The sequence below is a fragment of the Giraffa tippelskirchi genome, chromosome 9 (genome assembly GCF_054371585.1).
Source record: "Giraffa tippelskirchi isolate mGirTip1 chromosome 9, T2T-mGirTip1v1.2.pri, whole genome shotgun sequence".
Classification (NCBI taxonomy): Eukaryota; Metazoa; Chordata; class Mammalia; order Artiodactyla; family Giraffidae; genus Giraffa; species Giraffa tippelskirchi.
In genome coordinates, this window is record NC_137283.1 from 145,200,589 (window position 1) to 145,225,869 (window position 25,281).

A 25,281-nucleotide genomic window follows, 5' to 3' on the forward strand; every position below is an offset into this window, starting at 1 on the left:
TCACCATCAGTCCAAACTGGGCCATATGGTTATCCTTAGTTTCAGGGGGAGGTGAGGGTTATAAATGGCTAACTTGCTTCAAGGGAAAAAAAATGAGATTAGACATGAAAGCAAGGAAGGGAAAAGGAGGACTGAGTAGGAAACCAGCAGTATCTACCACCCTGAGTTTGAACCAGTGTTTCCCTCTGAAGTAAGATGACTAGAGGTATGGTCATAGTGAAAAACAAGTCTGATTCTAGAATTCAGAATACCTGCCTTTGTATTCAAAGGACTAAGTTAAAAATGTGGCTTTTAAAAGATGAAATTGAAACCAAGAAAAATTTCCTCATTTGTCTTGTTGGGGAATATATGCATTGAGACATACTAAATATCTCTTCTTTGAAAATCAGGTTTTTTATTTGAAAATAGAAATGAAAATGGTTATTGATGTGCTTTTCCCCTCCTAATTTTTCTTTGTGTTGCAATACTCAGCATAAAATATACCATCATAATCACATCTACGTGAACAGTTCAGTGGTATTAAGTACATTTACGTTGTTGTGTAGCTATGACCATCATCCACCTCTCTCCAACTCTTTTTATCTTGGAAAATGGAAACTCTGTACCTGTTAAACAATGACTCTCAATTCCTGACTCCCCCCTAGTTTCTGGAAACCACCATTCTACTTTCTGTTTTTATAAATCTGACTACTGTAGGCACCTCGTATAAATGGAATCATACAGTATTTCTCTTCTTGTGACTTTGTTTAGCAAAATGTCCTCAAGGTTTATCCATGTCATACAATTTGTCAGAATTTTTTCCTTTTTGAAGGGCAAGTAATATTCCCTCGTCTGTATATACCATGTTTTGTTTTATCTTTCATCCATGGGTGGAAACTTGGGTTGCTTCCATTTTTTTTTTAACTATTGTGAATAGTACTGCTATGAATACGGGTGTGCAGATGTTTCTTCAAGGTTCTGTTTTCAGTTCTTTTGGGCATATTATTGCGTGTGCTTTTAACTCAGGTTCAGTCAGGTTTGCTAGTGTACTGTTGTACTGAAGGAAGCGCTAATGCTTTGAAGAAAGATTATCTGCCCAAATCTTTTTTTGTTTGATTCACTCTCTTGCTAACTCCAAATAAACTTTGTCATCATGAATTGTGTTTTACAGTATAATGTCTAGGATGATGGAAGAGAGATAGCAATTGCAGTGTTCTCAGAAGACTCTGTCATTGGGCTGCTGCAAGGTCAAAGGACTCTAGTTGTTAGGGTGTCATTAGGAAGGAAACATGGGAGAGAACAGGAAACATTATCCTTTTTTGCAAAGCTGTTTTGACTGTGCACAGGGAGTATTGGTCTCCTACTTTAGAAATGATTTTAGAGTGAGAGAGGTCTAGTAAGGAAGCATAAGTCTTGGAGCAAATGCTTTTGGTGTTTTTATAAAACTGACTAAAATGATTAAGACTTTTTAGTCCAAAATGATGGAAGAGGAGAGAAGATACAATTATAATTACTAGCTGTAAAATCTTTTATTTCAGAAAAGCAACCATGAATTTCAAGTTAAATCTTCAAGTTAAATTAATCTAGACTTATTGATGCTTTATTAGTCACTCAGTCATGTCTGACTCTTTGCGACCCCATGGACTGTAGCCTGCCAGGCTCCTCTGTTTATGGGATTTTCCAGGCAAGAATACTGGGGTGGGTTACCCTTCCCTTTTCCAGGGGATCTTCCTAACCCAGGGATTGAACTCAGGTCTCCTACATTGCAGGCAGATTCTTTACCATCTGAGCCACCAGGGAAGCCCACTTTGATGCTTTAATGAGGTACATTTAAGACAAAGAGAAGGAAGATCTATGATATACAGAAATAATTGCCAAGTTTTCAATTCCCAGAAATAGTATAGACTGAATTTACAAATTTTTATAAACAGCAAAAAAATCAGACCCACATTATCGACTATTAAATAAAGATAGTGCTAATTTGAAGCAGGATCCTAATTTTCAGCAGTGATTTTAGAGGATAAATGATCACAGACGGTAACTTTCGTGTGCTGGGGAGTGGTTTCTTACATTGTTCATACTCTAGATTTTATCTTTTAGCTCCTTTGTCTAACCCTATCTGAATAAGCTTTTCAATAAAAATTATTAATAACTCCTGTGAACTTTTTACATAGTTATGTAAACTGAAAATGAAGAAATATGCATTTTTCAACATAAGGCTATATTTAATTTGTTTTGTTTATTAACTTTCAATTTATAAGCAAAGAGTGCTGTGTTTCATGGGCTGATTTCTTAATTCTGAGGTTCATGGGAAAAATCTTTACCCCCGAGTTTTTAAGGGGAAACATAGTGTTCCTTTCTGGCATTTTCTTCCCGCTTATTATAAATATTTATCTTGGGCAAAGGATTGCATTTTAATGGACTTGGAATTTTGAAAATTTAGTAAAATGACTTCCTTTTTTAAAAATTATCTTACATCTTGATTTTAACTTGCTGTGGCTCAATGTTAAAACGTTCTAAAATAGAGAAAAAAATTCAAAAAGCTACTTCTGAAATATTGTATTTTTTTTTAATTTAAAAATTGCATTTGCACTGCATGGTATTTCATCAGAGTATATGAACAAAGGACAAATATTTCTTTTTCTCCCAGATATATGTTCTTTTTCTGAAAGTGAGTATAACATTAGGCCTTTTAGAAAGTCTAGGTAGTTTGTGTGAACTGTGGATCTCTCTTCTCTTTAGTTGCAAAGTCGTGTCCGACTCTTGGCGACCCCATGGACTGTAGCTGGACAGGCTCCTCTGTCCACGGGATTTTCCAGGCAACAATGCTGGAGTGGGTTGCCGTTTCCTTCTCCAGGGGATCTTCCTGACCCAGGAATTGAGCCCAGATCTCCTGCATTGCAGGCAGATTCTTTACCAACTGAGCTATGAAGGAAGCCCTGAACTGTGGATAATGTTCTGTTCTGCCTTAATCTTATATTTTATCTTCTCATCTTCCTAACTGATCAGTGCCTTGATCATTTTGCCTAGTTATACTTGAATTTATTGCAAATGGTGTATTTTAAACGATGGAACTTCCTTTTCAACAGTGTTTCCACAGTGAATAGACTAGAAGGTGGGGAAAGATGGACCAACTTAGGCACCTTTATTTTACATCTGTCTAACTGCAGATGGTGATTACAGCCATGAAATTAAAAGACGCTTAGTCCTTGGAAGGAAAGTTATAACCAACCTAGATAGCATATTAAAAAGGAGAGACATTACTTTGCCAACAAAGGTCCGTCTAGTCAAGGCTGTGGTTTTTTCAGTAGTCATGTATGGATGTGAGAGTTGGACTATGAAGAAAGCTGAGCGCCAAAGAATTGATGCTTTTAAACTGTGGTGTTGGAAAAGACTCTTGAGAGTCCCTTGGACTGCAAGGAGATCCAACCAGGCCATCCTAAAGGAGATCAGTCCTGGGTATTCATTGGAAGGACTGATGCTGAAGCTGAAACTCCAATACTTTGGCCACCTCATGTGAAGAGCTGACTCATTGGAAAAGACCCTGATGCTGGGAGGGATTGGGGGCAGGAGGAGAAGGGGACGACAGAGGATGAGATGGTTGTATGGCATCACCGACTCGATGGACATGAGTTTGGGTAAACTCTGGGAGTTGGTGATGGACAGGGAGGCCTGGCGTGCTGCAATTCATGGGGTCACAAAGAGTCGGACACGACTGAGCTACTGAACTGAACTGAATTATCTCTTCAGACTGGAGTGGAAAACTCACTGGAAAGGCAGATAGAAGTAAAAGCAATTTAACCTGGAGAATTTCATTTTTAGAAATATGTGCCCTTAACTACATCTAATCTAGAAGTGTGGATTCTGATACATTTCTCTCACTCATCCTCTGGGGTTTGGCTCCCTGAGGGAACCCTTCTCGGGTACTGAGTGTTGGCATCTACCATCTCTCCCTCCCCACTAGATCCTTCCTGTCTGCATGTAATTACAAACACACCGAAGTCTCTTTTATTCTTGCCATCCCCTTCCAAAGCAGACCGACAGGCAGGCAGACCTCCTCTCAGCCTGGTTTATTTTTATAGCTGCTAAATTCTCTAACCTTTCTACTTGTGCACATTGAAAAGGAGAAAAATATACCTTTTGCAGGGTGAGTGTTTTAAAGAAAAGAATGGTGCAGAGTATTATGTGTGTATTTCAGAAATTAGAAAATATAGTAGACTATAAGAGTCTCTCAGGCTCTTCTGAGAAATAAACAGTGCTAATGTTTTGGCTCTTGCCTTTCCGGTCATGTTATATAAAAGACGCATTGTGTGTACCCTTCAGCCTGCACTTTTATTCCTTAATATAGTGTGAAAAATCCTCCCATGTCTTTGTATATTCTTCTTGAGTATCATTTTTGATGTTTGCATTTATGTATGAAATACTTCTAAATAATGCCCAAGGATGAACATTTAGAATAACAATTTTTTTTTTCAATTATGAAGAATGTTTTGAAAAATATCCTTTTAAAGATTTCTAAATATTTGTGTGTCTAATTATTTCCTAAGATAAATTCTCGGGATTTCTGAGTCAGTGGTTATGTAATTTAAAAATATTTTAACATAGATATTATATTGCGCCAGGAAACTTGTAATAATTGGCGTGTCTGCCAGCCCAGCTTCCCTGTTCCCTCATAGCATCATATGTCAGCTGGTCTTAGGGGTTAAGCTCACTTATCTTTGTTTCAGGCCTCATTTTCCCCAGCAGTTCCAGTGACTTGCTTTCACACTGTGGGATATGCCTTTCTTCTGAAAACTTGAGCTTCTGAGATGGTCTCCTCTATGTGAAGAGTCTCTCCCGTTTGCTCTGATCCTGCTTGGTATCTTCACCCAAATATCCTGCTAACCTCTAACTCATTAGGTGAAAAGAATTTCCTTGCCTAATGCATTTCTCTTCTGGTGCCTTTTTCCCATAATAGAGAGACACTACTGACCTTCTGGGCTTCCCAGGTGGCGCTACTGGTAAAGAACCCGCATGCCAATGCAGGTGACATGAGACGTGGGTTTGATCCCTGGGTCAGGAAGATCCCTTGGAGGAGGGCATGGCAACCCACTCCAGTATTCTTGCCTGGAGAATCCCATGGACAGAGGAGTCTGGGGCATTGCAACTCTGGTCCATACTCATCCAGCCAGAGAAAGGGCTCACAGTTTTGTCCGCCTGTCCTGTTCTTTTCATGCCTTTAAGACTTTGTTTGGTTCAGCTGGTGTCTTCCACGAATGCCCTCTCCCCCACCATTTATATATGCTTTTAACATGTCAATTCAAGGCCTAATTCAAATGCAACTTTTTCCTTGAATTCTTCTCTGATCTCCTCCTCACCTCCACCAAGAAGAAACATTTTTCTTCTGAATTTATAAATATATTTGTACCTAATATATGGGCATCCCTGGTGGCTCAAATGGTAAAGAATCTGCTTGCAATGCTGGAGACCTGGGTTTGATCCCTGGGTTGGGAAGATCCCCTGGAGAAGGAAATGGTAACCCACTCCAATATTCTTGCCTGGGAAATCCCATGGACAGAGGAGCCTGTTGGGGTATGGTCACAAAGAGTTGGACATGACTGAGCAACTAACACACACACACCTAATATATTAGTTATAATTGTCCATCTGTTATTTATATACTTGCCTCACACCTGTCTCCCAATTCTTCTTTACACATCTCCCCTTGATAGCTTCTTAAAAGCAGCACTTGGATCTTTTTTGGGACCAATAGAATTTGTCTGGTGCTCAGTAAGTGTCACCATTTGTTTCTTTGTACAATGTTTTCCTCAAAATAGATGAACAACTAATTTCCATTGAAAGAGAAGAAGATATTAAAACTAAATGATGAATGTAAGAACGACTTAGAAATATTTCCTATCCTTACTCTCTATTTCTTGGACCAAAAGTCTTACAAAATGAACAAGACCAATTTGGTCATGCCCAACTGTAAATTTCTGCTTTATATTTGCTCAGTAATATTAGTTTCAAGTGCTTAAAAGTAGGATGTGGAGGGTAACCATTGTCCCACAATCAGGGTTAAAATGAAGGCAACTTTTGGACCATACCTGGTGTGCACATTGGAATTCATTAAACAATCATTATTAGCAAGCAGGCTCAAAAAAAGTTCATGCAGCCTGTTTCATGAGCTTGGTGCTCTGTCCTTTTGAAGGACATGAGGGTTTAGTTGTGAGAGATGCAGCAATATTCTAGACCTGTGCAATGCAGCGCGAAGGCTTCTGTGACTGGTCCAAGCTGAGACGTGCTAAAGGTGTGAAATACACACTGAATTTCAAAGACAGTAAGAAAAAAGAATGTAAGATATCAATAGTTTTAAAAATATTGAATATATGTTGAAATGGTACTATTTTGGATATATTGGGTTAAATAACATTACTAAAATTATTTTTACTTCTTTTTTTTTTTTAATGTGGCTACTAGAAAATTTAAAATTATGTGTCTTTCTGTTGGACAGTGCTGTTTTAGAGAAACGATTTAGTTAGACTTATAGACAGCACTGGATAACTAGGACCCTCCCAACTCATGGCCAAGTGCAGGGCCTTCTAGACTTGCTAGATTTCAGTTGTTTAATTGATGTTGGGGCACGTCTGTAAAATATTTTGGCCAATTCACATGCATTGAATAAACTAAATTCACTAGTGGGAGATTGTTTCCAACCTTCTAATTATGCCAGTTCTCAAGCCACAGAAAAAGCACATTTCTCACATTCATTAAATTAATTAGCAAAGGCTCTGGTGTTAATGGAGACAAAGATAATTGATGCCTTTGTAGCAGCCTCCTTTGGAGTTTAGCCTTTCTAATTAAATTACAGCTCATCATCTCTGGAGTGTTATCTTGGATTGGGACCACTGTGAGCAAGCCCCTAGAGTGGTTTGCACGCTGGAATGTGTGTATCCCCTTGTGGCCAACTTTTCCAAGTTGTTTAAGGCACGTGAGGAGGCATCTTAGGTACCTGCTTTCTGCTTTCTCGTCTTTCCTTTTAGGATTCTCCTCCTGAAGTTTTCAAGAGGAGAACATACTTCTTACTCTCCATCCATCTTACTGGGCTGCATTATTGTGAGGCTCCAAACACAGGGCAGTTTAACAATGTAAAACAAAGAATACTTCCTTAAGAATTATTAAAATAGTCAGTGACTTACTGTATCTGGGGCAAAGCTTTGTGCCTTTCTGTCCTCCCATCCATCCGTCCGTCCATCCATTCATCCATCCACTCACCTTAGAATCAGAATTCTGAATTGAGTTGTTGCCCTGGAGTACATGTGAAAGTAGTTTTAATTTTTTTTAATTTTATTTATTTATTTGACTGCACCGCGAGGCTTGCCGGATCTTAGTTCCCTAACCAGGGATTGAATCCAGGCCCTGGTAGTGAAAGCACTGAGTCCTAATTACTGGACCACAGGGAATTCCCTGAAAGTGGTTTTTATTTTACTTCATTTTGATTTTTTAAAATTGTAGGTTCTTTATTACGGAATATTTAAAATCCAAATGTGTCTTTAAATAAAAACTAAAGTCAGACTTCCCATGTCAGAAATTATGTCTCATTCAGCTGATTAGTTTGACAATGAGGAGTCAGTTTTGCCAATTAGCAAATAGAGGAGACATTTTCTATAATCCAATGATCTAGGTTTGCACCTCGTTAACAATGTGCTAGGACTTACGTCTGTTTCAGTATTTAAATTTACTATAAATATTAGTTGTCAACTTAAAGATGTGCCTGGGGATTCTTTTAGAGAATTTTCATGGAAACTTACTCGCATGGGTTTTCTACATCTTGAGATATGTTTTTAGGAAATAGTTTTTTGAGGATTCATAGACAGGGCAGGAGGAGAAGGGGATGACAGAGGATGAGGTGGTTGGATGGCATCACCAACTCAATGGGCATGAGTTTGGGTAGACTCTGGGAGTTGGTGATGGACAGGGATGCCTGGCATGCTGCGGTTCATGGGGTCGCAAAGAGTCGGACACGACTGAGCGACTGAACTGAACTGAACTGAACTGAAGACAGTTTTTAGAACACAATAGATCTTTATTTAGCTGGAATAAAGTGAAGAATCAAAGTTTACAGAAAAATTTTTAATTAGTCTAACTTGTCAATAATTAAGAAAAAATTAGTTTTTTATCGACTTTTCATGACAGTGACTCATCATCTTTATGACTCATTCAGCTCCTCCTAAATAACCTCTCCTTATTCTGTGATATTTCCAGTGATTTTAATAAAATTCTCTTACTCTCAGGATGGAAGTCCAAAGTGAAGTGTTTTGTATGTAAAGTTTACAGTTTCTTTCTCCTTGTTCTTCTGCATTTGCAACACATATAATATGGCTATATCTAACTTGTAAAGAGTTTTTCCAAAGTTTTCCACAAAGAAGGTTTCAAACAATGCCAGGTGCCTGTAGGACTTACAGACACTCTTCAATTAAGATTAGCAGCTATACAGAGTGAAAATAGGAAAACATTCCCTCCTGTATTCTTGTGCATTCATTTAAAAAGCATGAGGAACTCATCAAGGAGAAAATAGGTAAGAGGTAAATACACTCTAGAATTAGAAGATGGACAGGAATTAATGGTTATATCAAATTCTGAAAATAATTCTTTGAGGAATAAATTAATCATTCTGCAATCTTGTATGGATTAAGTGCAAAAGAGCTGTCTCTGAATCCTAACCACTTTGTAGTAGCATGCTTTTGAACTTGGGCTAGTTCAGAGTCTTCAGGAAATTTCAAAGTTTAGGAGATTTTGCTTTGTAATTTTTGAGTTTCCAAAATGAATTTTTATGGTCAGCATCATTAAGTCATTAGAGAAATGCAAATACAAACCATTACATACCACTTCACACTTACTATGATGGCTATAATAATAATAATTTAAAAAAAGAAAGTGTTAATGAGAATGTAGAGAATTTGAAACCTGTATACATCGCTAGTAGTGTAGTAGTGTTAGTCGCTCAGTCGTGCCCGATTCTTTGCGACCCCATGGACTGCAGCCCACCAGGCTCCTCTGTCCATGGGATTTTCCAGGCAAGGATACTGGAGTGGGTTGCCGTTTCCTTCTCCAGGGGATATTCCTGACCCAGGAAGATCATTAGTTATTATTATTATTCTTAGCTACATTCTGTTAGGTATTTTATTAAGTAACCTGAAGATGACTTGGAGTATATGGGAAGATGGATGTCAGTCATATGCAAATACACCACCATGCTATATAAGGGACTTCAGTCTCTTCGTTAGTGGGAGTATAAAATAATGCACCTGCTATGGAGAACATTTTAGCAGTTCCTCAAAAATCTAAAGATAAAATTACCATATGACCCAGCAATTCCACTCCTAGGTGTATATACAGGGGAACTAAAAGCAGGGATTGGAACAAATACTAGTATACAGTTTTCATTGTAGCATTATTTACAATGGCTGAAAGATAGAAACAACCCAAGTGTCTATCAACAGATGAATGGGTAAAATAATGTGGCATATATATACAATGACTACTATATACTATGACTAGCCACAAAAAAGAAATGAGATTCTGACACGCACTATAACATGGATGAATCTTGAAAACATTATGCTAAGTGAAATAAGTCAGACACCAAGGGACAGATGTTGTGTGAATTCATGTCTGTGAAATATTAAGATGGGTTAAATGCATAGAATTAGAAAGTGGATTAGAGGTTACTGGGGCCTGGGGAAGTGGGGGAATGGGAGAAGTGTTGCTAAATGGTTACAGAATTTCTGTTTTGGTGGATGAAAAATTTTGGAAGTAATGAGAATGGTTGCACAACATTGTAAATGAAATTGATGTTACCAAATTGAGTACTTTAATATAATTAAAATAGATGATTTTATGTTATATATGTTCTACACAATTTGAAACATTGACATTTTAATATACCAAAACTCATTAAATTGCATGCTTGAAATGGCTGACTTGTATGGTATGTGAATTATATCTGCAGAAAGATATTTTTAGAAAAAGGCATTCTCTGTGGAGATTCCTTAAAAAACTAGGACTAAAACTACCCAGTGACCCAACAATCCCACTGCTGGACATGTATCCTGAGAAAACCATAATTGAAAAAGACACAGGTACCCCAGTGTTCACTGTAGCACTATTTTCAATAGCTAGGACGTGAAAGCAACTTAGATGTCTGTCAACAGATGAATCAATAGAGAAGCTGTGGTACATAGGTAAAATGGAATATTACTCAGCCATAAAAAGGAACACATTTGAGTCAGTTCTAATGAGGTGGATGAACCTAGAGCCTATTATATAGAGTGAAGTAAGTCAGAAGACAAATATATATTAATGCATTTATATGGAATCTAGAAAGATGGTACTGATGAATGTATTTGCAGGGCAACGTGGAAACAAAGACATAGAGAACAGACTTGTGAACAAGCAGGGTGAAGAGAGAGACCACCCAATATTGTACAGCAATTATCCTGTTTGTGTTCGTATTATATACATATAGATAGACCTATGGAAATACAGAATTTTGTTACATGGTTGTAGCATTGAATTATTATTATTTTTTTTTACAGAAACATTATAGATTAAGATTTAAATTGAGCTTTGTTTCTAGATTCTACTAAAAGAATTTTTGATGTGCCCTTGAGCTGGTGAAGTAAAAAAAAAAAATTTAAGCTAGTTTCCTGGAAGATTTATCAGCCGGTTTTGTTGATGTTTCTTGCTTCACTTCTCTTACCCATCACAAAAATAAAATTCCAGACTGGGCAGCAGCCCTTGGATCTGTGTGAGCTTGTCAAAAGCATTTTAAGAAGAGCAAAATATTTAGAGGAAGAATTTGGAAAATCAGCCTTAAGGGATTTAACACATTTTTCTTCTCCTAATTCAGTCCCGTGTTTGTCCCCCTAATGGAGAAAGGTCATTAATGGGTGAGATTTACTAAGCCAAGAAAGGCTTTCAAAAGTTAGATGTTTTTTCTAAAATTCAAATATAAAGAAAACACTTGTTTGGAAACCTGAAAGAATAAATTTAGCATGTAAATTATACTCACTTAATATACATATAAATAATCCAGTTATCTGTAAATTTGTATTGTCTGCTTACACATTGTTATTTTAGAAACATTAAAATAACTACTTGACTTGTAATGGAGAGTTGAACAAATTTGAGATTTGAAATTTGGTATAAATTTCTGTATATATGATCAAAATGATGGATCGTAATACCATGATTTAGGATTTTAGTTGTCATGCTACCAACTTTGCTAGCAAATTTCTGTCTCCCGGAAACACTGACTTGGGCCAAGGTTGTTAGCTTAATTTTTTGTGGTGTGGAGGGCAGTTCTATACTAGTAAGTAAGTGTTCCAAATTTGTTACATTAAAAAAAAATCTCATAATTGAAAAACTGCAGGCTAATTCCTGTTCCTTTACTGAATTCATGTCTGATAGAAAATAAGATGTTTGTGTGTGTGTGTATGTGTGTACATGTGTGAAAAGGGAAATGTGAGATCAAGGCTTATTGAGATGTAAATCCCCCTTTTCCCCTTTAACTGTACCAGGAAAATGAATAAAGAAGAGTGTTTACAAAGTTTGAAGTATTTTTAAAAAGTTTAAATGCAAGACATTTTATCTTTTACAAGGCACTACTTTATTTCTGATGGCTCAGGGGTGAAGAACCTGCCTGACAATGCAGGAGACGTGGATTTGATCCCTGAGTTGGAAAAAGATACCCTGGAGAAGGAAATGGTAACCCATTCTAGTACTCTTGCCTGGGAAATCCCATGAATAGAGGAACCTGGTGGGCTGTAATCCATGGGGTTGCAAAAGAATCGGACATGACTTCACAACTAAACAATAACTTCATTTCATATAATTTGCTTAATTAGACACATATTCAGACTTTTATTTGAACCAAAGTTAAAGACTATTATAGAAACATTAACTTCTCCTTTTTATAAACATCTCTGTATGATGGGAACCTATTTTAAATAGTTGATCTCATTCTATATGTGATACAGTTGAAGGTTCTTAGTTATCATCTGGGGGCTTCCCAGGTGGCACTAGTGATAAAGAACCTGCCTGCCAATGGAGGAGACTCAGGAGATGAGGGTTTGATCCCTGGATCAGGAAGATCCCCTGGAGGAGGGCATGGCAACCATTTCAGTACTCGTGCCTGGAGAATCACACGGACAGAGGAGCCTGGTGAGCTATAGTCCATGGGGTTGCAAAGACTCAGACACGACTGAAATGTCTTACTACCGCACAGTCATCATTTGATAAGGTGACAGGTACTTGTTTCTTATAGTATTTATTAGCTATTTTATATGTTTTTTCAAAGTAAGAAGGTTAAATGCTCAGAAAAGAGGTTAAAAAAATGTAGAAATGTAGAAAAATGTGAAATAAAATTTGCTTCTCAGAATATCCCAAATTCCCAATAATTTGGTAAAAATTATTAAATTCAATGAATTTTATGGAACTGAGAAAATGTAATACTTATGACCGTTACATACATTTTTGTTCATAGCAAAATAATTGGATTTGCCAAGTACTCTGAACACTGATATTTAAGATTAAATTCATATTAGTGGGCTGGTATAGCACTGTGCAGGCTGATGTGTCTTCTTCCTGCCTTACATACTGTGTATAATCTCAGCTCTGTCCCTTTTTGATGTGATGATCAAGGCTGGGACATTCAAAGTGTGTCAGCAAGTCCTCTTGGTTAATAAATGGCTCATACGTGGCATTGATCAGATGGTAAAAAGCCTGAAATTGAGGCTGATGCTGACTGTGTTGTCCTTTGTGAAAGGCTAAGTCTTAGCTCAGTTGACAACATGAAGTTTCTTAGAAGTTTTTTCATCCATTGCCCTCTTTGTGTTTCAGAGTCAGTCTCCAGTTACCTTTATGGATCTGTAGAAGGGCACTCTTTTCTGAAACTGTTGCTATATTTATTCCAGGAGTGACCTTTTAATTGCAACCTCTCCTTCCAGAACAGAATAAGGCCCAAAGATACCACTAACTTGGTGAAGTCGTGGTTTACCTTGTAATTATGCTATTAGAGATGAGTGAGGAGGTCTGAGTTGAAGGCAGCTCTTTGAAATTGATGCACTGAGAGCAGAGTGCACTTGAGCCTTCTCTGTTACTATTTTACTGTTATCATGTGGGAAGCAGCCTGGCAGTATGGACAGTAGTGGAACAAGGGGTGTGTGTGTGTGTGTGTGTGTGTGTGTGTGTGTGGGTGTGTGTGTTCAGATAGTAACATAAGCTTTCTGCATTATTCCAAATATTCCTTACGTGGACAGTAGTGGAACAAGATGTGTATGTGTGTGGGTTCAGATAGTACCACAAGCTTTCTGCATTATTCCAAATATTCCTTACACAGCTTTTAGAACAACTCAGACTGTTTAACATGCTTCTTTGTAGGATTTATGCCAATAATGACTGTTGCTCATTTTAACAGATAATTGAGGAGCAATTGAAGAGGGTATGATTAGAAGTAACAGAAAGGGTAACATGGATATTTTTGTCTTGTTCACACATATACTGTAATAATAATTATAACTAGAATAACAACAAAGGGCTCAATGCCAGCTCTTTGCCAAGTATTTCCACTTGTATCCACCAGCCCTCACAGTGCCTGTAAGTGTTATTAACTCCCATTTTACACGACTTCCTTATACCTAACTAGATCACTTTGCCCATCTTCAAGAAGTTCAGGATGCTTTAGATTTTTTAAGGTCAATTTTTATTTGTTTGACCTGGAAAATGAATTTGTAATTCAAGCCAAAGTTAGTCATTAAAAAAAAACAAAAAACTGCTGTGATTTCCCTGCTTGTAAAATGTGTAGATTCCTTTTTTTTTTTTTAGGGAGGTTGTTTATTTTTAATTGGAGGATAATTGCTTTACAATGTTGTGTTGGTGTCTGCCATATATCAGCATGAATCAGCCATAGGTATATGTATGTCCCCTCCCTCTTAAACCTCCTTCCCATCTCCCATCCCCTCCCACCCCTCTAGGTTGTCACAGAGCATAGGATTTGAGCTCCCTGTGTCATACAGTAAATTCCCACTGGCTGTCTGTTTTTCACATGGTAATGTATATGTTTTAATGCTACTCTCTCAATTCTCCCCACCCTCTCCTTCCCACTCTGTGTCCACAAGTCTGTTCTCTATGTCTGCATCTCCATTGCTGCCCTGCAGATAGGTTCATCAGTACCATTTTTCTAGATTCCATATATATGTGTTAATATTTGATATTTGTCTTTCTCTTTCTGACTTACTTCACTCCGTCTAATAGGCTGTAAGTTCATCCACCTCATTAGAACTAACTCAGTTGCGTTCCTTTTTATGGCTGAGTAATATTCCACTGTGTATATATACCACAACTTTTTTATCCATTCATCTGTCTGTGGACATCTAGGTTGCTTCCATGTCCTAGCTATTGTAAATAGTGCTACAATGAACATTGAGGTACAGCTGTCTTTTTCAGTTATGGTTTCCTCAGGGTATGTGCCCAGTGGTGGGTGTCGATTGCTTTCAAAGATAAGATCATTAAAACTTTGTCATGTCAGTCTTAATACAGGAAAATGGGTTACAGAATTAGCTATAAACTTTATAGTAGTTTTTGTTCTATAGGAATTGTATGAAAAGGGGGGGAAATCATGAGTTTCTTAGTTTTTTTAAAAAGAGAACTTCCATTTTTGTCTTGAACATGCTATAACATTTTTGTCATGCTGAAACTGTATTTAAACAAAATGCAACAGAAAGTCTATGTGTATATGTATATAATACTTTGAAAGCAAGGTCTTGATTCTTTTCTCATGAATGTGGATTTAATGGTTGGTGGCGATATGCTGAGATGTGGGGTGAGAAAGCCAGCTTCTCTGCAAAGGTGCCTGGGCCTCCCTCTGCTATGGATGTTTGTTAGCAGACTCCATACATATTGAAATCATCAGTCATCCCTTCTTCATTAACTGTGGATCATTGTGCCTCAGGAACTCTACTAATAGACAATGTAAAACTCTCCAGGATGGAGATAATCTTATTTAGCACCTGAGTAAAACTATAAACTCTAATATTTTCCCTTCTCTCTCCTTTTTCCTCCCACAGATGAACACAATGATGTGCAGAAGAAAACCTTTACCAAATGGATAAATGCTCGATTTTCAAAGGTAACAGAGACTTTCAAAAACTTTGATGATTCAGATGCCTCATTCTGGTTGATAAGTTTGGTTGGAGGTGCAGTGAATTTTCCCCAGGAAATGTGACCTAACAGAAATCTTCCGAGTATGCAGATACATTTATTTTTCCTTTACTCTCTATAATAAGTTTAAATGGAAATTCTGGTGTAAAAAGTTCATGGTATAAACATTCATGGTGTAAAAAGCTCTGTATTTTTATCTAACATTCTCTAGGGGTTTCCCAGGTGGCTTAGCGGTAAAAAATCTGCCTTCTACTGCAGGAGATGCAAGAGACACGGGTTCAATCCCTGGCTCGGGAAGATACCCTGGAGAAGAAAATGGCAACCCACTCCAGCATTCTTGCCTGGAGAATCCCATGGACAGAGGAGCCTGGCGGGCTACAGTCCATGGGTTTGCAAAAGAGTAGGACACAACTTAGTGACTAAAAAAACAACAACGGCATTCTCTAGATATGAAGCTGATAACTTGCTGCTTTGGATTCTGTGACTTCTTGGTGCATTTAGGAAATAATATCTCCTTGGGAAATTTTTGTGCTTACTTAGCTAAAAAGTTGATGACTTCATTTTTGCCTGGTTAAAATCAATTTGATATCATTCAGGTAGCCTTTCTTACCTTGTGCGGTGTTTGGGGATTGTCATACTGATGAGTCTGGCTAGTAATGTTTACTGCCCTGTGGTTCTTTTCTTGTGAACTTCCTGATTTATTTCCCCCAAATCTGTTCTTTCTCAGCATTATTAACCACTTGGATCATAATCAAATTTTGATTAATATTTTTTTAGGAGCAAGAATGCTGAAGAGTGAAATTGATATTACTCTTTTTAAACTAGTTCTAATATAATTATTCATTGGTCATTGGAGTTGGAATTTTGTCTTCTAAATCTGAGATGGGAGAAGAATTTTTAGATTTGTCGATTAAAGGACTATGCAAAAAACTGAAGGTTTCTCAGAGAAACCCTGTTTTGGGGTTTTTAATTTTAAAATTTCTTATTTTTCCATTTGAGAATGTTGGGAAAGTCAGGAAAATAAACATTGGCATTTCTTTGAGGCAAAATCAGAATGTTTTAAGATTACTTTGAGTTGCAGTACAGTTTAAAAATTGTTCCACGTCCCACTATTTACGGTTGATTATTTGATTGCAGTGTATTTTTAGCTTTTCCAAGTTTTTGTTGAGGGATATTTTATCTTCTGAGAATGTAAGGAATGTGAAAACTGCCAGACTTTGATAGAGGGTCATGGAAGAGAATTACTCCTTAATTGGTGGTTTTGTGTGTAGGATTACTCTGAAGCAGACATAGGTGATTTTTGGTAAAATTTTATTTGTTTTGTTCAAGAGGTACAGTTAATGTCTGGGTGCTTTGGATTCAACATTATTCAAAACTTTTGAAGTAATCTTCTTCGTGTGGACCAGATTCTGGGCAACATGGTTTTAGGAACGAAGAGAGTCTAAACAGGAGATATTTTATCACAAGGGGCACATGAGTGCTCAGTTGTGTGAGGTTCTCTATTTTGACTATTACTGAGGTTAATATGGTCCTTTTCTAGACAGAGCAAGTTAAGCAGACCTTGTTTTTAGCAGCTTGAGTCATTGTGGAAGAATCACCTTAGAGCTGATTTTGAAGATTGATTTGAAAACTTTCTAGTGTTGATAGGCTTGCATTTAGGTAACATTTGAAACTAGGTGAATTACTTTGTTCCTGTTTGTGAGACTAGAGAGATGTAGATAGTACGGTAGGACTCCAAAAGAGGGAAAGTAGAATAGAGGTGACAGTTGAGCCAGAATAACTGAAAATGTTTAACCTTATCATTATTGCCACGAATCTGACCCAGACAAGACATTCCCTTAACAGCACATGATAGATCATTGAACTGGGGCATCACCTGGCAGATTCACGTCCTTTCCAGGTCCATAGCCATTGCTGATGCATGCAAGGTTAGAGCCTTGAACCCAGTGCTGCCCAAGTACTCCTTCACTCTGAGCTTTAAAAATACCCTCTCTTCTGTTATTGTCCTGGGACTTCTTCACTGGATGGTTCTCAGTATTTACTGATCATCTGGGTCATATACCCCACCGGATTCTTTCAAGAAGTGACTCAGTATTTGTCATGGGTTATTGATATCTTTGGGTGTCCCTGGTGGCTTAGATGGTAAAGAATCCTCCTGCAATGCTGGAGACCTGGGTTTGATCCCTGGGTCGGGAAGATCCCCTGGAGGAGGGCATGGCAATCCACTCCAGTATTCTTGCCTGGAGAATCCCATGGACAGAGGAACCTGGCGGGCTACAGTCCGTAGGGTCACAAAGAGTTGGATACGACTGAGCAACTAAGCACAGCACAGCACTGATATCTTTACAAAGATGTGAACACAAAGTCCAGTAGTACTAGAATAGTTTATTTACTGTATTTGATATTTAAATGTATACATTTATAATGTATATATTATTTTGTAATATTAAATGAAGGCTTCAAGTCCCATGTAAATTTTTTGCCCTACGAAGCTTGCAATTATTAGCAAGACAATGAAATGATTAGGTAATGTTATCAGTTATAGTAAAAGGTCCAGTTATGTTAACTGACATGGAAGCTAAAAGCTTGTTATTGTTTTCAAGAACAATTTTTATTAAGACCACGATTAGGTTTTTTTTTTTTCCCAAGAACAATTTTTTTTTTATTATGGCTACTATTAAAAGATTGTTTGGAGAAAAATTCCAGAGCTGCCCCTGGAAACATTTTCTTTCCGATTACTTCTGGTAAGAAATCAAAGTCTAGAAGGAAATCTGGAGGAGCCTAGAACACAGTTATCAAAGGATTTATGATCATTTGGATATAAAGAGGAGAGCTCATAACTGTCACACTAAATTTCAAGCACACTGTTTCCTTTCTTCTGGTTGTTTTAATTCTGTAAGTCGGGCTGCTTCCACGCTGACGATCTGAAAAGGGAATAACAGTTCTGAACTGGAAGATTTCCATAAACTCCCCACAGACTCTTGCTGAGTCGAGATCAGGTTGTATTTGGGTATGGTGTCACTAGGTAATCTAGAGAGTTAGCAAGAGAAGAAAAAGTCCTATTGAAGGGAACGGATTTTATTTCATTTCTTTTTTATCCATGTCCTTTGGTTTATTGTGGTGGACTTTAAAATGTTATTATTGATCGAGTCTACTTCTTCTGTGCAATGTGAGTCTCTCTAAAGAGCAGTAGTGTCCTTGTGCTGAGAAATCCAAGTAGACCCTTATGGCATCTTCTGTCATTTAGGAATTTGTTTTAAATTCCTTCCCTGGACATCTCCTTCTTGATCATCTTCCCACTCCAACCAGAGTCTCAAATGCCAAATCTTGCTGATTCTAGTACCATATACATTCAACATTGTCCATTTTTCTCCATCTTTCCTGACACTGATACCCCCTTTTGCCAAGTCATTTTTATCCGAGTTAAGAATAGTTAAAAGCCTTTATGATGGGCAGAAAATCTGTGGGAATCCTGTCAGCTCAGCCATATGCTGTATCTGCCTTCCATCAGCTTTGAGCTACTGTACAACTCAGTGAGTTGTAGAAAACTGATAGTAATGCAAATGATTCTTATCCATAAAAATACAGAGTGGCTGGAATGCAATTGATTATTTCCCCTTGGGTAGACTAGGTTTTGGATCTGTTGTCAATTTATTTCAACTTTCCTTTATTGCATTTAACATGTAGTTTTTTAAATTTTTCTTTGAACCAGTTGTAATACCTTACTGGTTTCTTGATTGCTTAATGAGTTAAAGCCTTTAATGTATTTTAATAATACATCTGTTTGAGAGTCATGACTTTACTATTTTGGGTAATTTATCTCTGAATATGTGGGCCATTATCATAATCTACCACTAGGTCTTCCTTTCCATGGTTCACCTTATCCATCTCCTTCCTTCCATTTTCTACAGAATAGCTGGAGTGTATCTTAAAGTGTAAGCCTAAATACCTCTTTCAATTCAGTAAAATCTTTCAATGGCTGCCTATTTGTTCTTATTTGAGAGCCTAAGAAGTTACCCCTCCAATCTACTCTAATTTCACTTTACTCTAGCTCATTATACTCTGGCCACTGCAGTGGACCTTCTCATGGCTTTAGCACATTCTCCTTCCTCCATCTTTTTTAGGCAACTCCTACTCCTCTTTCTTGCCTGAACTTAAATGTCACTTTCCCAAGGACACTTTTTCTGAGCTCCCAGACTCGAGCAGATATGTTCTGTATGCTAAAGTGTTAATCTCTGAAGCACTTACCATAATTGTCTTTTAACTAATTGCATCTCAAAATACTTGTCTTCCCTTTTCTAGACAGTGGTATGTTCCATGGGTGCAGGGATTACCTCTAGCATTTAGTAAGCATTCAGTGAGTATCTGTCAGTTCAGTTCAGTTCAGTCGCTCAGTCGTGTCCGACTCTTTGTGACCCCATGAACTGCAGCACGCCAGGCCTTCCTGTCTATCACCAACTCCCGGAGACCATCCAAACCCATGTCCATTGAGTCGGTGATGCCATACAACCATCTCATCCTCTGTCATTCCCTTCTCCTCCTGCCCTCAATCTTACCCAGCATCAGGGTCTTTTCAAATGAGTCAACTCGTCACATCAGGTGGCCAAAGTATTGGAGTTTCAGCTTCAACATCAGACCTTCCAATGAACACCCAGGACTGATCTCCTTTTGGATGGACTGGTTGGATCTCCTTGCAGTCCAAGGGACTCTCAAGAGTCTTCTCCAACACCACAGTTTAAAAGCATCAATTCTTTGGTGTCAGCTTTCTTTATAGTCCAACCCTCACATCCATACATGACTACTGGAAAAACCATAGCCTTGCCTAGACGGACCTTTGTCGCAAAGTAATGTCTTCCTATAGGCTTAATAAATAAATGAAGGGCAGTGATAGAAACATACATTTAAATGCCTAACAGTATATATATCCAAAAACCAGGTGAAAGTGGTTGTCTTGGAAATAGATGGAGTAGAGTGTGGAATTGAGTGCAGAATGGCATAAATTGCTTTATTTCATGGAAAGAAACATTAGGGCTTTTGCTGCATTTATCCACAAAAACAAATCCAGCCATGCAAAGTTTCCACATTTACCTGGTGTCTTGGAGATGTGCTGGAAAGATTGTTAAATCATCATTAGGATTTAATACGTATGATTCTCTTATTTATGGGCAAGGCTTCTTCAAATAGGATGCACCTGCTGAATTCACAGTGATGAAAAATGAGCTTTAAAACTTAAAATCTTCTCAATTCATTCCTCTATAAGGGATTTGGTTAAGAGTTTGAGAATACTGTATAATACTTTCATAGCTAAGATAGCATTTACTCTACATATATATTCTTTTTGCTGCAAGTCCTTGTTAGTATGTCACAGAATACATGCCACTTTGGAGTCTAGTTATCCTGAGAAGTCACACAGTGTAGAATAATTTAGGATTGTTGGGTTTGAGAAGTTATGGAAAGCATAGGAAAAAATGATTATCTAGAAGAGTTGAGAATTTAGAAATTAAACACTTATTCCTGGGTATGCTGCTCATTTATTTATGACCTCGGGCCAATTATTAGCCAGTTTTTTTTGCTAGGTCACTTGGTTTTTACTCCTTTAGCTATAAAACACAGTGGGGCATAATTACTTGCCTCATATGGCTAAGAAATATTGAGGCATTATTGTGAAACTTTATAGGAGATTATAATTACCTAGGAATGCTAAGTTAAAACTCTATCAGGGACCCTTCCAATTTGTGGTACCCCTGATCTGTGCTGTACATATATTTTAAAGCAGAAATGGAAATAGGCATTGGCTCATTAAGCCCACTTTATTCCATGGTCTGGTGGGTGAAGTTTGAGTATTTTGTTCACTCTGATTTTAAGAGGCTCGTTTATTAGCGGATTCTTCTCCCAAGGGAGGCAGCGAAGGCCTCACTCTTTCAGTGTTGGGAAATTTGTTCTGACTTTGAGCTTGCATTTTCTTTGGCTGACTTTCAGAGCTACTTGTCTGTCAGAGCAGAGATGTACAAATTGCAGAAGCTCTTTTATCAGTTTGGTGAGGCAGTTCTCAAAAGAAGCTTAAAGAATAAAGGTTAGGTAGAGAATAGGCCCAGTTAAAATTGCTGAACTTCAGTTTGGGCAGATTTCTGCTTTTCCTTTTTCGAAGACAAAGAAGAGCCAAGTTTTCATTTCGTTACTGTTCCAAACTTGAACTTCAAATGTATAGAACATCAGAAAGGAAATCTGTGAAGCATTTTTAAACCATTTCAATGTGCAGAGCTTTTCCAGTATGTTCCATTTGAAGACAGTGGGACATTGCTTTCAGTGTCCTATTGTTTGCAACTCTGTTCACACTGGATGTGGAGGGTCACAAAAATAGGAGTGGGAAAGGATGTGTAGGAGGATGCAACAAAAGCTGCCTGTATGTGTTTAGTCCTCTTCTTAGTATCGTGAGGGAGGCTGTACAGGCTTCCTTGTTTGACCATAAATAACATCTGTAGTAGAAATTTGAGTTGGAGTTACACACTGAGTTTACTATTGACTTATTTTCATGAATATGTGTATGGCGGCTCAACTAATTATTGTAAGGGGCCGTAAACATTCACGTGGTTCCTTAAGTTTCAATTTGTGTCTGTTCACCTATAAAGCAAACAGTACAGTGCATTTCATATTCCTAAAGAGCTTCCTGACATGTTATTATATTATGTAAATATTTGGGTTTTGTTGTTGTTTTCATTCAGCTTGATTGGTTTGCTTCCAAACATTCTTGCAAACATGACCTTCACTTAGTTACTGTGGTTAAGTTAAAATGTATATATTAAACATTATTTAACATGCTGTGTTTGTACATTTTGAGGATTTAGTAAATAATTTTGATTGAGCCTATTAGTATTGATATTTTTGAATTGTGGTGCTGGAGAAGACTCTTGAGAGTTCCTTGCGCGGCAAGGAGATCAAACCAGCCAATTCTAAAGGAAACCAATCCTGAATATTCATTGGAAGGACAATTGCTGAAGCTGAAGCTCCAGTACTTTGGCCACCCGACGCGAAGAACCAAAAAACCGACTCATAAGAAAAGATCCTAATGCTGGGAAAGGCTGAAGGCAAGAGAAGAAGTGGGCAGCAGAGGATGAGATGGTTAAATAAAGCATTACTGACTCAATAGACATGAATTTGAGCAAACTTTGGGAAATAGTGAGTGACTGGATGACAGAGGAGCCTGGTGTGCTACAGCCCATGGCACTGCAAAGAGTTGGATATGACTTAGCGACTGAACTTTAGTATTTGTAATCGTTAAACAAGTTTGGAAATTTGGTAGTATATGCTAAGCCTTTGTCATTGATAATCAATATTGGGATTGATCTGCTGATAGGAAATGGCTTTTCAGCCTCCACCTAGAGAGGGGAGAGCAGAGCCACCTACCTTGCGTTTTTGCATTCAGCCCATGTGATCCCACCATCTCCACCTTGAGAAATGGGCTCTGACTGGCACATGGGTATGTAGACCTAAGACATTGTGGGCCAGTGATTTATAACAAGAGGATTCTTAAAGAGGTGGTGGTTTTGGGGGAAAAGAAGCTCTTTCTGTTAAAGAGGGCTAGGAGACCTGGGAGCTGTTTTCAGCTATACTTGCCCTAGGAAGCTTTTAGCTCCAATGGCTGCTCGTAGCCACTCTTCAACTATAACCAGTCCTGTTGGGAGTCAGACTGGGTGGGAAGTAGGGGGAGCTGACACTGCTGTTTTTATTTTTATAATTTGTTGGGGAAATAAAAAAATCCTGTCAACTACAAGATGTCTATTCAACATAGAATACAGAGAAAACATGATTTATTATTGGATGTTTGTATCAGATGAGGTGCACACAGACAGTTGGTAAAAGACCAGAAATCTGGACAGAATTTCACACAAACATACAATAAAGTAGAACAAAGAACAGTAAGTGTGTTTCTTCTGGAAAGATAAATGGGTGCTGCTTGTGCTGGTCTCCTGTCAATCTCCTGAGAGACTTCTGAGATGATTTTGAGGTCTCTGTTATTTTGCACTGGAAAATTGAAGATGGATTTATCAAATTCCTGACCAAAAAATTAGGCCTATTATGTCCTTAAGGAGAGACCCTAAGGAGAAGGAAGGGGTAGGGTGACTGCCTCTCCTTTATTAAACAAAAGAAATCTTTTCTTTACCTTTACATTACCACTATCAGTGCCCTAACCGATGCCTTGCCCTTTTCCATGGAAGCCTGTCTGTTGAGGCACTGGAATCTGCTGCCATTTCCACGGCTTTGCTAGTTGAGCATATATGGAATGAGCTGTATTGTTTATTGATTCAGCAGACCTCACCTGGTTATTTGCCCGTGGAGTGTGCAAGCGGCCTTGCCCCTGGCTGTTGGGTGTGGGAGGCTTTTGTTGTTCAGTGGCTCAGTCATGTCTGACTCTGTGACCCCATGGACTGCTGCATGCCAGGCTTCCCTGCCCTTCACCATTCCTGGAGTTTGCTCAGACTCAGGTCTATTGAGTCAGTGATGCCATCCAACCATTTCATCCTCTGTTGTCCCCTCCTTCTCCTGCCTTCAATCTTTCCCAGCATCAGGGTCTTTTCCAGTGAGTCAGCTCTTCACATCAGGTGGCCAAAGTATTGGAACTTCAGCTTCAGCATCAGTCCTTCCAGTGGATATTCAGGGTTGATTTCCTTTAGGATTGTGTTCCTTATCATCCTGGTTTTCTCAGTATTATCTCAGTTACTTTTTTTTAACAAAAGTGTTAGTTGCTCAGTCCTGTCCACGAGCTATAGACCGCTAGTCTTCTCTGTCCATGGGATTCTCCAGGCAAGAATACTGGATTGGGTAGCCGTTGCCTTCCCCAGGGGATCTTCCTGACACAGGGATCGAACCCTGGTCTCCTGCATTGAAGGCAGGTTCTCAACCTTCTGAGCCACTTCTTGTTACATATTGTATGACTTTTTAAAATAATTAAGTAATTTTTATTGGAGTGTAATTGCTGTACAATGTTGTGTTAGTTTCTGCTGTATGAAGAAGTGAATCTGCTATATGTATAGATACATTCCCTCCCTTTTGGACCTCCCCACCCTGCATCCCACCCATCTAGGTCATCACAGAGCACCCAGCTGAGTCCCCTGTGCTGTACAGCAGCTTCTCACCAGCTGTCTGTTTTGCACATGGTAGTGAATATATGTCAATCCCAATCTCCACTCGTCCTATCCCCCTTGTCCCGCTTGTGTCCACATGTTTGTTCTCTATCTCTGTGTCTCTGTTCCTGCCCTGCACAATGGTTTCATCTGTGCCATTTTTCTAGATTCCATATGTATGCGTTAATATGTGGCATTTGTTTTCCTCTTTCTGACTTACTTCACTCTGTATTACTTTTGATTTTCTGAAAGATATTATTGGATTTAACTTGTATTTTATGGTATTCTATAATTTCTAAGGCAAATGCACCTTCATTACTTTGACTCCTTTGTGAGCACAGCAATTATCACTGCTGTGTAGTTACTGTGACGTGAGTTTGATTGCCTGAGTCATCTGCTTCTCCAGAATCTCTCTCCGTGCTTTTCCTCTTGCCCTCCTTTCTTCCAAACATGCTTCTAAATGGAATCTTGTCCGGATCATAAGGACTTGTGCTGACTGCCATGAATTCTTAAAGAGACTGGCCAAGAGCCATACACTCACTCATTCTTTAAGTGACGGTGGCACATTTTGCCGGTTTTCCTTTGTCAAGGTGCTTACTGACCTCCTTGGCATTTTATTGCTCTTGTTTTGCTTTTCAGTTGAAAGCAGTGCAGCTTTCGCTCTTGCACTATGGGACGGAATCATAAAGTAGGCACTGAAGATTGTGCACTCTTCATTTCATCCATTAAGCTGTATGCTTTATAATTGTTATCAACCTAATTTCATCAGTTTGCTTAATTTTTACTAGAGATCAGTTCAGTCAGTTCAGTTACTCGGTCGTGTCCAACTCTTTGTGACCCCATGGACTGCAGCATGCCAGGCTTCCCTGTTCTTCACTATATCCCGAAGTTTGCTCTAGCTAATGTCCATCGAGTTGTTGATGCCATCCAACCATCTCATCCTCTATCACCCTCTTCTCCTCCTGCCTTCAATCTTTCC

The 25,281-nt window shown here is 38.4% G+C and overlaps 1 protein-coding gene across 1 annotated transcript in view; it reads left to right on the forward strand.

Moving 5' to 3' along the window:
* The window catches only part of UTRN (utrophin), a 538,953-nt gene that overhangs the window by 94,494 nt on the left and 419,178 nt on the right, over window positions 1-25,281 (forward strand). The window contains exon 3 of the mRNA XM_081531053.1: window positions 15,087-15,148. Coding sequence (XP_081387179.1) covers window positions 15,087-15,148 — 62 coding nt within the window. The remainder of the gene's footprint in view (window positions 1-15,086; window positions 15,149-25,281) is intronic.